Raw genomic sequence first — 16,767 nt, 5'->3', positions numbered from 1 at the left:
CAAAACAAAGAATCTTTGTCTTCATGGACCTTACAGCTTACCGGGGGACAACAGACAATTAACAAATAAACAAATACATATATAATGTGGTGACAGATAGTGATAAGTTCTATGAAGATAAAGCAAGGTGAGCAAAAGGATGGGAAATGATGAAGGGTACTGGTGGGTGTGGGGCTGCCATTTCAGTTAAGGTGGTCTGGGAAGATCCTTCTGAGGTGGACTTCTTTGAATAAAGACCTGAATGAAGTGAAGGAACAAGTCGTGAGCATATCTGAAGAACGAACATTCTGGTAACATGAATGGCCTTGAGGTGGAAGTGTACATGTCATGCTTGAGGAAAATAAGGAGATCAATGTGTATGGAACAAAATGAGGAAGAGAATGGTGGGAGATGTGGTTTAAGAATAGCAGGGCCCAGTCAGAGCTTTGGACTTTATTCCAAATATGGTAGGGAGTCATCTGAAGATTGTGAGCAAAAGAGTGAAGTGATCAGGTTTAGATTGTAATGGGATCCATCTTGCTGCTGAATGAGGAATACATTACAGAGGGGCAAGAGTGGAAGCAGAGAGACTGAATAGAGTACAGTGGGAGGGAATCTGAGAAGTCTTCAGACTCAGGAAATGCTTGAGGGTAGAGCTGACAAGAATTGCTCATGGATTGAATATGGAGTGTTTGTAATTTTTTTTAAAGATTCTTTTGATGTGGGCCATTTTTAAAGTCTTTATTGAACTTGTTACAGTATTGTTTTTGTTTTATGTTTTTGTTTTTGGCCTCAAGGCATGTGGGATCTTAGCTCCCCAACCAGGGATCGAACCTGCACCCCCTGCATTGGAAGGCGAAGTGTTAACCACTGGACCTCCAGGGAAGTCCCTGGAATGTTTGGCTTGAGCCAAAAGTTTCTGGGATTTGGTTTAGGCAGCTAATTGAATGGAGATGCCATTTACCAAGATGAGGGTTAGGTTTAGGAAAAGAAATCAAGAGCTTTGCATTAGATGTATGAGAGGCCGTTTGACTTCCAAGTTCTTGGGGGAGAAGGGGCCCCTAGTAGATGCCACTGGTTTTTACCTTGTACAGGGGCATGTCTATGTTGAGGTGAGGGAGCAGAGAAATAGAAGAAATAAAGTTCCTTCTGAGTAATCATCTGATATTCAAGTGACTAGAAAGTAGGTCAGTTATCTGAGCTTGTCTTACACACACTATGATTTCAGCGCAAGAAGTCTCTCTATACAGAAAATTTCCTGATTGCTATTATCTCAAAATTCCTGAATTTAAATCAAAGTAATTTATTCCATAATTAGAAATAGGAAACTTAAAATGCAAATAGCTTGAGAGAGAATTCAGTGTTTATGAGTTTTTATCAAAGTATAACAGAGCAGATGAAGGTCCTGAGCACTAAAAGAAAAAAAAAAGTGACATTGTCAGGAGAAAGGATGTAGATAAAGAAGCAAAGATTTCACAATCTTGCCAGGGACTACCGTATTTATCATAATTTCTAAGTGGGAAAATGGAGAAAGAAGTGTTCGTATCTTGAAGGATTATCTGGGTTTACAGCTAAGTGGAGAGTATCCATCTAAATTCTTTCTCTTCCCTTTTAGTCCTTTTTCTACCTTTGATTTAACTCTTAATCTCTTCCCCAAAGTGTTATTCAACTGGAAGGCCTGTGTCATGATAGAGGCTTGTCATCTCTATTCTAGGGCCTGAGTTCTGGAGAATGCTACTTAACTGTGCAATTCCCATTGATGTCCCTCTGTCATTGAGGGGCACCACATTTAACACCAGAAAGGATTTAAGGCAGTTTGTACATTATTTTTTCCCTTGATTATCATAGTGCTATGTGTTTATTGCAAAAACAAAACAAAACAAAATTTTAAAAAATAACAGAATAAAATCCCTACTAACTAGAAGCAAGTCCAACAACATTCTGGCATATTTCCTTCCAGGGTTTTATTCATTTTGTATTTTCATAATTGAGCTCTTTATTATACATGTGACCTTGCATCTTGCTGTTCTTGCTTAACATTAAGACATACATATTTGTCAGAGTCATTGCATTTCTATGGCTATGTAATCATCTGTAGTATAGCTGCACCACGATTTACTCAAGGTAGTTTCTGATTATGTACAATTACAAATAACACAGTGATAAACAGCTTTGCGCACAAATCTTTTCCCTTCTTTTGGATGATTTACTAAAAGAGGAGTTGGTGAATTAAAGGGTATACCTATTTTTTAAAGCTTCTGATATTCATTGCTACACTGATTTCCAGAAAGGTTGTTATCAAGTTACACTTGGGGGGAAGTGAGGGAGGCCTATTAGAACTATTGGATCTGTAGAAAATATTTGATAGCAATTCTTCTTCTTTTTAAAATAATAATGCTTTTAAAACTTTTGAACACACAGAAGAGAAATGGCTGTGCATTGTTATATACTAATCATTCTTTGCTCTGTTTCATAGTGGTAACATCATACTAACTCAATATTAGATAATATTAGCCTACAGGGTAGCCAACACCGGTGTTACAGAGGATGGAGAATAGCAGATGAACGTGTGCAGTGAAACTCAGGAAACTCTCCTTTAATGGAGGTCGGATATCCACTGGATATTGAGGGAACGAGGTGATGAGGAGAGGAAAGATCAGAGGAGGCATTCTGGGAAGGGGATGGAGTGGGAAGGAGGTGGCCGTTTCCCCCAGAGGAGGGGGAGTTGCATCGACAGTATGGCAGCGCCCCCGACGGTCTGCCCTTCCTCAGGAAGGAATGAAGCAGAGCTGGTAGGAGGGCGGACCCTTTGGCAACCAGGGTGATGTCGATGTCCTTTGCGTCAACCAGAGATTTCAGGGTACATTTCTGTAAAATGATGGGCAGGAATAAAAACAGCTCGGCGCAGGCCAGGCCCTCTCCTACACAAATTTGTTTTCCTGAAAATAAAGATACTCCTTGAACACTGTGTTTCTGGACTGTCACAGAAATAATACAGAGCAATTATTTGATTTTATTGAATAGCTGTACAGATGGAAGACAGGATGTCTGGAAGCCAGGATGGCTGGAAGGACGCGTGGATAGATGGATGGACACACTTGCTATCCATTTAATAACTAGCACCATTCATTCAAAAAATATTTATTGAATATCAGCTCTATGCTGATTACTTCATTAAGTATTCTCACTTTATAACTGCTCTTTTGACTTTTTACGTTTCCATGATTATTTTTTTTTCCCTAGGAAACAGACCCACACTCTCAGAAAGGGGAAGGACTGAGGGGAGGAGACTCATTTATCTGTGTTTCCTTTTCTCTCTCTGGCAGAAAGTTTAGGCAAAGATATTTTCCCTCATGAAATTTCAAAAGCAAATGTCACTCCCTCAGTTGAAAACTTTAACTGACTCTCTGTGCCTGTCCTATGTAATAAAGTCCAAATTACATGACCTAGTCCTTTACATTCTTTTCACAGTCTGATATGCCATGATTTTGCCTTCCACTCTTTTTTGGTGTGTGTGTGAAAATTTTTATTGTGGTAAAATATAATATATATATATATATATATATATATATATATATATATATATAAAACAAAAATGCTCATTTAAACAATTTTAAGTGTGCATTTCAGTGGCATTAATTGCATTCACAGTGTTGTCCATCTCTCACCACTATTGATTAATAAAACTTTTTCCATCACTCCAGAAAGAAATTCTGTAACCATTTTAAGCTATAAGTTCCATTCCCCCAGCCCCTGACCATCAATAATAATCTACTTTCTATTTCTATGAATCTGCCTATTCTAGATATTTCATATAAGTAAAATCTTATAATATTTGTCTTTTTGTGTCTGGCTCATTTCACTTAGTATCATGTTTTCAAGTCACCCATGTTGTAATAGGTATCGGTACTTCATTTCTTTTTGTGGCTGAATAATATTCTGTCATCTGTATGTACTACACTTTGTTTATTGCATTTATCTGTTGGTGGACACTGTGTTGTTTCCATCTTGGGCTATTGCGGAGAATGTTACAGTGGATATTGGTGTTGCCAGTGTGTGATTCAGTCCCTGTTTTCAATTCTTCTGTGTATACACATGGAAGCACAAATGCTGAGTCATATGGTTGACTGCAATTCTCACAGAGTACTATGCACCCAAGGAAAAGCCCCTCTTGAAAAGGGGTTATTTTAAAGTATTAAAATTCTTATATCAGATTTTCCAAACCACACAATATCTGGGTCATTAGGAGAAAGAGGAAAGGAGAAACATTGAGAAGAAGTTGAGTTAGAAGTCATACATAAACTGACATGTCAGAAATGATCAATTTGGGAAACTAAGTTTACCTGCACTACTAAATGACTCAAATATTTTAAATAGTGATTCAGAATATTAATTTTAATTATGAAGTGTCAGGTTTATTTACTTTAATTTTGTATGATTTCATCCTGTTTAATAGGAAACATCATAATGATGGTGTTTTTCAAACTGTGGGACCTAACCCCCATTAGTGAGTTATGAAATAAATTTGTTTGCTATGACTAGCATTTAAAAAAGAAAGAAAATAGAATTGAGTAGAAAATACAAAACTGCATTGCACGTAGTTAAGGGTAAACATTATTTTGTGAAACACTTGTTTCAGTTACGTGTGTGTTCTGTAAAATATTTCTTATTATGGGATGTGATCAGAAAAAAAAATAGTTTGAAGACACCGGTATAATGGAAAGTCTGGGCTTTGGAATTAGCTAGAACTTGGTTTGAATCTGGGCTCTGGGTGACTTCTGCCAGTTACGCGACTTCTCTTACAGCTCAATCCTCTCATCAAAAAAGGAGAGTAATAATATCTACTTCTGTTTTGTGTTTGCGAAAAGATCAGATTACTTAAGTAGAGTGCATAAAATGTAGCCAGTATTAACAAATATATAATTACTTCCAAATCTTCCCTCAAATAATGCTCTCTATGTAAAAATACTTCATTCACTAGAAGGAAGACAATATGTGTTATTGATGACTAGATCTGTTTATGCCATAGTCTACTCTGAAGGCACATCGCTCAGTCTGTTTCTGCAGTTTGGCTTAGGAAGGAGGCTTGAACACATAGTTCTTTCCCCTTCCTATTCTCAGATTGTACTTTTCTATACCATGCATTTTTGGCATTTTGTTATACATCTGTCATATATTTTCTAATTATTTCATAGTTCTCAGCTAGTATTACAAACTTTCAAATCTCTTCTATTGCTTAAAACAGTGCTGGATGAAGTTTTATTGAGCTTTTAAAGGTCCATAGCACACCTTTTGCAAAATATCTCTTATACAAGGGGAAGCAGATGTAATCCTGATTCCACCAGTATTTCTCACTCAATCTACTCCATGCTAAACAGGTCAGTTAGGCACTGTCATGTCTCTGGGTAGTACAAGTGGAAGGTGTGAACAGAAAAACCACTTGATGTGAGGACAGTCGAAAATGAGATCCCATTTCCCCCTCCCCACTCCTATTCCCAATCGGGGAGGAGGCATTTATAAGCCCCGAGGACCACGGCCCAGAAACCTGCCGGCGTCCTGAGCTGCAGAGGCTTTCCAGCACGCACGATCTCCCGCACTGAGAGTCCTTCTTCCCAGATGAATTCTCATAGTATCACAGACGCGCGCAGTCTCGATCGATACTGGATGGCAGACGTACTCCCACCGCCAAGTGTAGGCACGGGGCGGTGGATTTAGCCGCCCTGCCGCTCTGTCGCAGCTTCTCATCAGCTCGATACAAGCAGAGGACGTTAACCCGTTCCCCGGCTGACACCCAACCGATCGCCTCCCCGTCGCCCTTCCTCTCAGCTCCGCTACCGCAGAGCCGGGTCTTTTCCGTCAGACTCCCACCCGCGGGAGGCAGCAGGGTCCCGGGCCCGCAAGGAGGGCGCTGAGAGGTGGCCTCTCCGCCAGGCACCCCAGACGGCGCCTGGAGGCCGCTGAGGCAGGGAGTGCTGAGCTTCCTCACACTCTGCACCTTACCTTCTGGCGTCTTCGCCCGGTGGGCGGCAGGGAGGCGGCAGCTGCAGGCAGCAGCTAAGCCGGGCGCCGGGGCCCGCCCGCCGCCGCCCTCCTCCGGGCCCCCTGCGAGCCCAGCCCCGAGAAAGCCCCACCCCCCGCGCCCGCTCCCACTCCTGATTGGCTGGTCCGGGCCGAAGGCGACCCGGCGGTCCCCCGGCCCGCGTCTCAGCTATAAAGGCGGCGGACACATGCCTGCGGCGGCGAAGCTCGGGCAACAGCGGCGCTCGCCCGCTCTCAGACCCCGCGGCGCCCCCGTTACTCCTTGCCCCCGAGCGCTCCGACTCCACCATGCCTCGGGGCTTCCTGGTAAAGCGAACTAAACGGACAGGCGGCTCGTACCGAGTGCGCCTAGCAGAGCGGGTCTTCCCCCTGCTGGGGCCCCAGGGGGCGCCGCCCTTTCCCGAGGAGTCTTCCAGTGCCCCTCAGCCCGGTGCGGAGCGGGCGGGACCCCCAACTCTGGAGGAGGAAGCGGCCCGCGAACTGTCGGGGTCGTCCTGTCGGGCGGCTGGGGTGAGCCCAGGGGCGGGCGGGCGGGAAGGCGCGGAGTGGAGGGCGGATGGCCGGGAGGGTCCCGGGCCCAGCCCCAGCCCCACGAAGCCGACGGGCGCGGACCTGCGCCGGGCGTTCTTGGAGCGCTGCCTCAGCTCGCCGGTCTCCGCTGAGTCCTTCCCCGGGGGCACCGCCACCGTGGCCGCTTTCTCCTGCTCGGTGGCGCCAGCAGTAGCACCGACCTCGCGGGAGCAGTTCCTGCTGCCGCTCCGGGCACCGTTCCCGGACCCCGCGCTCCATCCGGACCCCGCGCCCCTCGCGGCCTCCCTGCACGGCCTGAAGCGGGCCACCGGCGGCGAGCGCTGCGCCAAGGCACCTCCGGCCTGCGCGTCTGGGCCCGCGGCCGCCGGGGTCAAGAAGCCAAAGGCCATGAGGAAGTTGAGCTTCGCCGATGAAGTCACCACGTCCCCTGTGCTGGGCCTGAAGATCAAGGAGGAGGAGCCCGGAGCGCCGTCCCGGGGCCTGGGGGGCAGCCGCACGCCGCTGGGGGAGTTCATCTGCCAGCTGTGCAAGGAGCAGTACGCGGACCCCTTCGCGCTGGCTCAGCACCGCTGCTCCCGCATCGTGCGCGTCGAGTACCGCTGTCCCGAGTGCGACAAGGTCTTCAGCTGCCCTGCGAACCTCGCCTCCCATCGCCGCTGGCACAAGCCGCGTCCCGCAGCGGCCAATGCCGCCACAGTCTCCTCAGCCGACGGGAAGCTGCCCCCTTCGTCGATCTCGTCCTCCCCGGATTCCGGGGCTGTTGCTGCACCTTTCCTGGCGGAGGGGAAGGAGAACAGCCGGGCAGAGAGAACTGCGGATCAGCACCCGCAGGCCGGGGACAGCTCCGGGGCGGAGCAGCACCGGGACAGCGCCCCATCACAAGGTCTCCAGGTGTTGTCCCGCCCCGAGCCTTCGCCGCCTCAGGTCCCTTATACGGCGGGGGTGTTGGGGCGCCGGGTGCCTGAGCCGGGCGGGGTCAGTGCTGCCGGGGGACCCGAGATCTTCGTGTGCCCATATTGCCACAAAAAGTTCCGTCGCCAAGCCTATCTGCGCAAGCACCTGGCCACTCACGAGGTGGGCTCGGCCCGCGCGCTTGCCCCGGGCTTTGGCTCCGAACGCGCCGCTGCACTCGCCTTCGCTTGCCCGCTGTGCGGGGCGCGCTTCCCGTCGGCGGACATCAGGGACAAGCACCGGCTGTGGCATGCGGTCCGCGAGGAGCTGCTCCTGCCCGCTCTGGCCGGGGCGCCCCCTGAAGCACCGGGCCCAGGAGGGGCGTCCGACGGGAGTGCTCAGCAAATTTTCTCGTGCAAGCACTGCCCGTCCACTTTTTTTAGCTCCCCGGGCCTGACCCGGCACATCAATAAGTGTCACCCCTCAGAAAGTCGGCAGGTACTGCTGCTGCAGATGCCACTGCGGCCGGGCTGTTGAGGGCGAAAGACGAAGAGGATCGTGAGGGTGGCCTTGGAGCAAACAGCTCATGGGAATTTCTGTGGGGCTTTCTTCAACTTGCAAGGTTACCCTTTTTCCTTCCTTTATTTTCTCTCCTAAAACTCCCAGTAGTCAACGTGCCGCCAGGGGAGCGGGCAGCGAAATGTAAAATCCCTCTCTAGAGCAGGTATGTATATGGTATAAACGTTCTCGGTCAAGAATGATCAGCTTTAAATCCTTCTCACTTTCCCCACGAAAATAGGATTCCCCCTGCTCCCACCAAACTCTGGAGACCCCAAAGAATCCTATATGACTTGTAATTCCTATGGAAAGTCGCAGTGAATGCGTGCATGTCTCTGTCTACAAAGGATTCTAGCTACCAAAAGTGGTAGTTTTTTTCTCTCTTCTTCCTCTTGTCATCGCAGGCGCCTGTGTAGTTTCTGTCTCAATAGGGTCAGATATCTTGCATTGTATATTCTGTGAATTAAAAGTTATGTGATTGGTGCCAAACTTACGTCGGGTGGGTGGGAAATACAAGACCTGTGTCTGTGGGCAGGAAATGTTAAGATGTTTGCGCGCTTTTGGGTGATATGAGAAATCTCCTTGTAAACTTTCCTTTTCTCAATTATTAAGTCCACTCTTAAGCTAGTGTTTGGAGGTGGGGAATAGCATCTCTTTACTGGAAGGAGTTGAGACACCCCCCAAATTCTCACCTCTAGCTCTCGTGTGCAGTATTCAGGAAGATACTTTAAATCTTTCTTTAAATAGCTTTTGGGAAACATAGAGCTCATTTCCTGAAGTTTGACTGTTTTAGTAAGGTTTCATCCAAATTAACGCTTCTGTTGTAATCATAATGTGTATTATATATGACACTATGTTCAGCTTAAGGAAGATGTTAATACTTCTAATCCGCTATGGAAATGAATGGCAATTCATTCAATATTTTCTTTTCAGCTGCTACCTGGTTTTGAATTTTTTTGTATTACCATAGTTAGCATACATTCTGTACCTATGCCCTAATAGCCAGTTTGGGACACTGGCTGAATATTGCTTGACAGATAGCCCATATTTGTAAGATGCTTACCACCAAATAAATGTACATAGCTGGTGCTTTGTTGTGTTCTGTGTTTGTCTTAAGAATCCCATTGAACACAGCCTATTTTCAAAAGCCACACTTATCTCCCCAAAGCCAGTATCCTGCTTTATAATCTTAGTGACCCATTTAGACAGAAGAAATTATATTTTGTAAATGAATGTAATGGTGCAGAAATAAAATGGGAAACTTTCCTTATATAGTATATATACTATGAAGTATGGCTGCATAGACTGAGCTCCAAAAGGCAAAGAATATGTACTATTCTTTAAATATTAAAGATACTTTACCACTCAAAAATGTCAACAGAAAATATATTTTAAATATTTTCTTCTTTTTCAAAAAGCTAGTGAATAGTTTATCTGAACATGAATAAAATGTTAACTGTGCTAATCAACTTCCGTATTTTTAAGTTGGTATTTTCACTCCATTTTGTTACATATCACCAAACCATTAGCTGTTTATTTTTTTAACAATGAAAGCACTATAGAAATGCGTAAATAGTTACTTTATCTTTTCTGCAATTCTTCACCTTGGTTGTGGGAAACTGTCTATATTGTTTAATCTTGTTCCCAGGGACTCTCTATCCATGTTTATCCTTTATATAAGCTTTCACGGGACTTTTTAAGTTTATTTTCTACATAGTTTCATAGGAATTTGTTTTTATTTATAAGGCGATCCAAAATTTAAGTGCACAGGAACTCTGAAAGCCTGCTATAGAAACTGTCTGTAAAAAGTTTTGTTCCTGAATGTATATTACCAAAAAAAGTAAAATTTAACAGGTCAAAGAAGCATGAGGGTGAGATAAATTGATGCTTTAACCAAGTGCATTGGGGGAAGTTTCTGGTGAGCCCTTATGAAGGTGAAAATTTTCCTGTAGTTTTAATGACTGTGGCAGGATCTCTGAGAAATAAGGTGGGGTATATCCTGAGAAGGGAATTAAAATTCATTTTTCATGATGAGCTAAGATAACCTAGGTTTATGCTTTATATCTCTCCATTAATCATACAGCCCTGCTTAAGTCTGAAAAAATATAAAAGACAAAATACAAAAAGACAAATCAACACTCATGGACACGAAATGATAAGAATACTTTTATTGTATTATTAAATACCATCTTTTTTCCACTGTTACAAATTTGTAGATACTACATGAATGATGATACATAATTTATATTTTATAGTTTGCCAGTATGATGTATTTACACATGCAGTTAGTACCAATGTCATGCTACATTTCCTTAGGAGATGCCCGTTCAAAACAAAAGGTGAGCAAAATGTGAGCAGCTTATCTACTGTAGGAAAATACTTCTGGAGGGTGGAATGTATACCAACCCGCACGTGCAAGTTCAGTATTAACAATATTAGATTAATTTAGACTCCTGGGTCATGTTCCCTTTTCTTTGACAATAATACACATAATTTAAGCCACACACTTATGTCAGAAAAGTTTTCTCCTTCTTTTCTTTTTTCCTACCCGCCCCACCCCATTCCTCCCTTTTTGGTACTTAAGAAAGAACACAGATATACCAGGATCCAGCAGCCAATAAGGGGCCACAATCTCAAAACAGAAATGGCATTTAAAACAGTGATACCATTTAAAAAGCAAAACATTAGAAAAATATTTGGAAGCTAAACATGAATCAAAGTTCAGCACAGTGATTTTTCTGGTTTTTAGATATGTCATGGCATCACCTGCACAGCCAAGAAATGAGACATTGCTTTGGGAAGAAAAAGTTAATGCTAAAATTATTTCAGCTGGAACTTGAGATACTAAAAGACCATTTATTTTAAGTGGTTTATTTTGATAACATAAATAATCCATACACATCCTGTGTATTAACAGATCTGCAACTATTGCTACAACTTTACAAATGCTTAAATTTAAAGATGTACATTTATTTAAAAAATTATATATTTACTGAGCCATGAAGTTGTAATGGGGCACGATAAATAAAATAATGAGACTATCTGTCCAATTATATTTCGTCTCAAAGTTAATTACGAAATTAAAAGTCAAACTACTTAGACATAATTATCTAGGGAAGGTAAAGGGTGTAGAATAAAACTCCCCACCCCCCCCGCCCCCCATACGGCAGCAGCTTGGAGTGTGGGGGGAAAACCAATCGAATAAACAACCTAAATCTAAAATACTAAGTTACAAGTTATTTAAATCCAGTGTTTTCTAAAATAAATGTTCAGGAAGGAACATGCATGTTGTTATGGCAAACACGAAGCCTGAAAGGGTTAACGCTATGTTCATGCTAAGGTGGCTACTGCTGAACACTGCTGGGCTGCTGTCTCCTTAGGATTTATTGGCTGAGCCAGAGGAACGACGCAGCTTCATGGACATGCGGCTTTTGCTAGTTCGAGGAGACATTGGTGAGGCCAGGTCAGCCCCGTCTACCTGCGTTGCTGTGGGAGTTTCACTGGGTAGAATCTCTGGGTAGGAGCCTGTGGGAAACAGCAAGAGCATTAGTGCAAGTCATCCAGCCACTCATCCTGTAAGAAATAACTTTTCTGCTACAGATCTGCAGCATGGATCCCAACCCTTAGTGAGGTCTTTTGAGAGGAAAGAGCAAGCCCCAAACTTGCTTGTTACGACAGTGATCTGGTGGCTCATGTCATCATATTAGCAAGAAAGCACCAATCATTATTTCCAGAGCCAGAACCAACCAGAGAGCTCCCCAGAAAAAGCAATGGGAAGCAAAATCTTTGGGACAGAAAGGACAGGGATCCAAAGCACGATTAGCATGCACGTTAAGGGCTTAAGAAGCAGGTGAGAAGGACCAATTCCTATCTCTAGGGTACAGGGTATAACCAAGAAAAGGGCCTTCATTGCTCAAACTTGAAAACAAAACAGCACCAAACGTTTCCAAAGAGGAACTTAGCAGTATGAGACCATTATACGTGCTAGGTAGTTAAATACGCTTTTAAGAAGGAGCCAGATAAATTCCCTGGAGAAGGAGGAGGACAAGAGCTCTCGTCTGAAAGTCAGTCAAAAAAGACAAACCGATCTCTCAAAGTGTCTCAACTTAGAATTGACAAGCAATGCTTTTGTTTTCTTAAACTTTCGCAGTTACACTCTCCAGTCATAGCAAGTAGATAACCAGTAGAATTAGTAAGATATAAAAATTTGAAAGAAACAAAACAAGTTGAAATTGGAAAATTCTTCATATCATTTATTTACAGAGTAGTTCTTCACCTCTGTACTTTACTTCTGAGTTATGATTCTCTAATTCACAGCAATACTACAGAACTTTGCACACTGTAGGCTCTCAAATATTTCATGAATAAGAAATTACATTAAAAATTAAAAACCGTTCAAAAAAACAAAAAGTCTGAAAATATAACAGAATAACAAAATTTTTAAAATTCTGTATATTTTGAGGCATTTTAATCCAGATTTCCTTGGTCTTATATACATAAGAATTATCTTTACGAGTGTCACAAACAAAGACATGTCACACAGGTTGCAGGCTTAAACTTACACAGCTCCTAACTCTGTAGGGAAACTTTTGGCATATTTGTTAGCCAGTGTAGCACCACACTGACACTTTGAGCTTGGGAATACTTATACAACTATTTCCATATAATGAAACATTTGGCTTAAACTGAAGTTATGAATATTTATAAGGAAACATAAAACTGTTCAATAAGGGGTACAGATCCTACTGAGATGTCTTAGGAAATTAAGAATGTATCTCTGTAGAACACTTAAAAGTTTTTAAGGCCAAATATAATACTTAAGAACAAACATATATTGTCAAGGAAAAAACATTTTATCACTAATCCTAATCCAGGTAAATTGCCCTCCTTTTCAAAGTAACTTCTCCAACATTCTCTTTTCTAATTGAAATGAGGTTGACCTTCAAAATACAAGAAGGACATATATTTCTGTCCACCTTTACTCTTCCTGAAGATCTGAGTTGGTTCATACTGGTCCCATACTGGAAAACCTAGAGGAGAATATGAATCCACGGACCTTTTTAGGGAAGCACTGCAGATGGATGGCAGAAGGAAGGTGAAGAGCAGTAGCTCATGCTTTGCTGGTAATGCATACTATTCCCGGCCAATCATGAGAGGCCTTCCCATGGCTGTTTACCTTGAGATGGCCAATGTTTTCTAGTGGAGGTTTTGGGAGGAAGAGAACTATCACTGCATTTCTTTCTTTGTTGTGAATGAAGAAATGGAGTAGCGAGCAGAAGTGAGAAAACAAAAGAGAAGATAGATAACAGATATGAGCGACAAAGTGCAGAATTTTACAGGTGTTAACAGAGGAGCAGAGAAGACAGTAATCAGGTTTTTATTATGAAATACGATTGGGCATGCAATGCATTAGGGTGATGAGGTTTCACAATGGACAAATGCTTTGTAAATTCAAATGTTATACTTACCCACTAACAAAACAAGTTCAAACAGGAGAAAAGAAAAGAAAAAAAAGTCTATGAGAGATTCTTTAAACATCTACCTTTTAAAGTGTTCACTGTACTGGTGGCATCACTCAGTCATAAAATCTCTAGGGCTGTACTGTCCAACATGGTAGCCACAGCCACATCACAGTTAATTAAATTAAAATTAAATACTATAATAAATGCAAAAAATTTATAAATAAATGCAAAAAATAAAATTAAATAAAAATTAAAAATTTGGCTCCTTGGTGCACTAGCCACATTTAAATTGTTTAGCAGTCACATGTGGTTAGTGGCAACCATACTGGACAGTGCAGATATAGAACATTTCCATCATCATAGAAAGTTTTATTACAGAACACTGCTTTAGAGTACGCCAAATTCAAAGAATATTTTCCTCAAAAACAGCAATTCCTCTATGTCTCCCTTACTGCCTTCAAGGTGAAACCCCCTTTCAGTCAACTGAGTCAAATCAGGCTTTTTAGTGTGTGTGGTATACAGCACCGCCTCATGTTTCAGCAAATGATGTTTGTGATAAATACTCAGCATACCCAACCTCTATGAATAATTTATGGTGGATAGATCTCAATTTTAGATTTAAAGAATAATGTGATACTTACACTTCATTTCACATCCTATTCTGCCTAAGTATTGATTTATATCACCTGAGTCATAAAGAATATTGATTTATTTATTTCTATTGATAATATATCCTCTCAAGTATAAAGTTTAAAAAGTATGGGCTCCTATGTTTTACATACAGTATCTATTAATAGCATTTTTACAGTACTCACACAGACTGTTGTCTGTATCTTGATGGAATAATAAATTGATTCATATATTGTACATTGATTACAATGAGCTATTATTACAAATAACATGATGAATATGACTTTGAGGATCTATAAAGATTGTAAAAGGGAACTCAATGCATTGTTATTTATTGTGGCTTTGATTATACTGGTTGCTGACAGGTATGACCACTTTAAAACTGCTAAAGTTACTGGACCTACTAAATATAGCCTTTAAAAATATGGTGACTTTGAAAGCAATTCTAATTAACATTGAACTAAGAGGCAGCATCATCTTAGAAAGAGCATGGGTTAGACAGACCCATGACAAGTTTGTCATGTTACTAGATGCTGGATATTGGGCAAACTAACCTGAGACAGTTTTCTTATTTGTAAAACAGAGACAATACTAGTTATTTTGCAAAGTTGTGGGGAATGAATGCCTACATATGCAAAGATCCTGGCACATAGCAGGTATACAATAAGTGTAGCTATATAATAAAACTACAATAAGAGCAAACATTAATAGACTTTAGATCAAAAAAGATGAGGATTAGAAAAGAAGGGATAGAAACTAGAAATATTTTTGAAGAAAATGACCACTTACAAAACATCAATTGTTAAAATGCGGAGAACACAACGTAACTGTTTAGTTTGGGGGAAAATAAAGAATATCCACTTTTATGTTAATATTCCTATAAAACATAACCTTACATTAAAGGACAGATTACCCAAATAATCTTACTGCTTTAATATTGTTAAAGGAGTTGATAAGTGATTAAGATTAGTGTGGATGCACCACTGAATGTCATAAAGTAACACACAATTTAAAATAAGATAGTACAGAAACACAGGCAAACATGAGGTTTCAAGATATTCAAGAACTACCATTATTGCAGACTTAGAACATATCAGTCTAAGCTTGTCATATTTTATCTCCTTACAAATGGGAAAACTGGGTTTAGGATAGATTAATTCATTTGAGTTCATGCAGATAAGAAATAGCAGAGCTAGAATTTAAATCCAGATCAGTCTGATTCCAAAGCCCATAGTTCTCCCACGGCAACCTTAAAACGATACTAAAAATAAATAAATAATAAAAAAATGATTTTTCAATGGGTGGAAAAGTAGAGCCTTCAAAATAAAAATTTTTAACAATTTCTAATTTGCAAATATGACAGGTTACTGGGCAATTTCTCTCCTCTCTCAATATCAAGAAGGGACTGAAAATATTTAGACTAAAGGAGTTAATTATAATACTTCGAGTACTCTGAAGTCAGACTCTGACTTTACCAGGTGACTGCTGGTAAGGTTTTTTGTTTTTGTCTCATAGAATTGCCATGAAAATTCAGTGAGAGAATGCATGTACAGTACTTAGCACACTGCCTGGCACTCAGTAATCGCTCAATTATTATTTTCATTACACAAATTTTACATCTGAATGAATGCTCTATATGAAAACTGAGCCTAGTAATTACTGTTATAAAAGGTTAATGGACTTTATTTAAGATTAATATTATTTGCTTCTTGGTCAACAACATACAAGCCAAATTTCTAAGTTTAAAATACTGAGAACACATTTGGCTGCTTATAATTTCAGGCTAACCTAGTGATAAATAAATATGATTATTTATTTTTAAAAACATTTGATTTTAAAAACACAGTAAACAAACTTATAGCTTATATGTTGAAGGAAACATTTTCTACTGGCACTTACAAATAATATTTAGGATATATATAAAATAACTATCTTCTGAAGAGCTACAATCTTTTCTTCCAGATCATTTCAAAGCCTGGGAAAAGGAGAAAAGTTTAATGGCTAAATTTTGATGATTCATTCCATTCAAAGATTCAAAGAGATGGGCCTGACAATCATAATACTATCTCATCTACATGTGGCATACAGATTTTGTGAATTAACAGCAAAACTGAGGTTAGAATTAAGGAAGATTAGACACTACTCTAGGTCTTCAAAATCACTCTGTTAGATTATCTCTTATTTTGATGGCATAGAAATATTTGAATCTTATTACTAATTTTTAGAAGATTAACTTAGGAACCTATACGTTTTCTAAAGGTAATTATACAAAGTGGTATGTATGTATACGTATATTTATGTATGTATACAGAGGACCCTTGAATGTAGGGGCTAGGGGCGCCAACCCTCTATATAATGTGCCTATAACTTATAGTCAGCCCTCCATACATGCAGTTCCTCCCTATAGGTGGTTCTGGTTCCTCTGTATCTATGGTTCCGCATCCACGGATTCAACCAATCTCAAATTGTGTAGTACTGTAATGTATACTGTTGAAAAAAAAATGCATGTTTAAGTAGACCTGTGCAGTTCAAACCCATGTTGTTCAAGGGTCAACTGTACATGTATATGCATATGTGTGTATATATATGTATATGTATATACATGTGCATATATAGAGGGAGTCAAATACCAATCACCCCTTTAATTTTTAAAGTATTGATACTAAAATCTCTAACT

The 16,767-nt window shown here is 41.1% G+C and overlaps 2 protein-coding genes across 9 annotated transcripts in view; one reads left to right on the top strand and one right to left on the bottom strand.

Moving 5' to 3' along the window:
• The first annotated feature begins 6,291 nt into the window (after nucleotides 1-6,291).
• On the top strand, nucleotides 6,292-10,047 carry INSM2 (INSM transcriptional repressor 2). The gene has a single exon (XM_082384127.1). It carries the CDS (start codon nucleotides 6,307-6,309, stop codon nucleotides 7,975-7,977), a length of 1,671 nt encoding a protein of 556 aa, XP_082240253.1. The 5' UTR covers nucleotides 6,292-6,306; the 3' UTR covers nucleotides 7,978-10,047.
• Nucleotides 10,048-10,151: 104 nt separating this feature from the next.
• The window catches only part of RALGAPA1 (Ral GTPase activating protein catalytic subunit alpha 1), a 227,625-nt gene continuing 221,009 nt past the window's right edge, over nucleotides 10,152-16,767 (bottom strand). For 6 of the 8 annotated variants that reach the window (XM_082384014.1, XM_082384010.1, XM_082384013.1 and 3 more), the window contains one exon: nucleotides 10,152-11,523. In XM_082384014.1, the coding sequence (XP_082240140.1) occupies nucleotides 11,375-11,523 (149 nt within the window). In that variant the 3' untranslated portion in view covers nucleotides 10,152-11,374. Of the gene's footprint in view, nucleotides 11,524-13,174; nucleotides 13,240-16,767 lie in introns of all 8 variants that reach the window. The other 2 variants (XR_014242301.1, XM_082384012.1) reach the window with 2 other exon arrangements.

The sequence above is a fragment of the Balaenoptera borealis genome, assembly GCF_965194805.1.
Source record: "Balaenoptera borealis genome assembly, chromosome: 3".
NCBI lineage: Eukaryota > Metazoa > Chordata > Mammalia > Artiodactyla > Balaenopteridae > Balaenoptera > Balaenoptera borealis.
The sequence above is the reverse complement of the archived record's forward strand: the minus strand, read 5'-3'. Positions and strand labels throughout refer to the sequence as shown.

What these genes read in the sequence shown, in the direction of transcription:
- INSM2 (XM_082384127.1), top strand. Translation starts at nt 6,307, where the DNA reads ATGCCTCGGGGCTTCCTGGTAAAGCGAACTAAACGGACAGGCGGCTCG.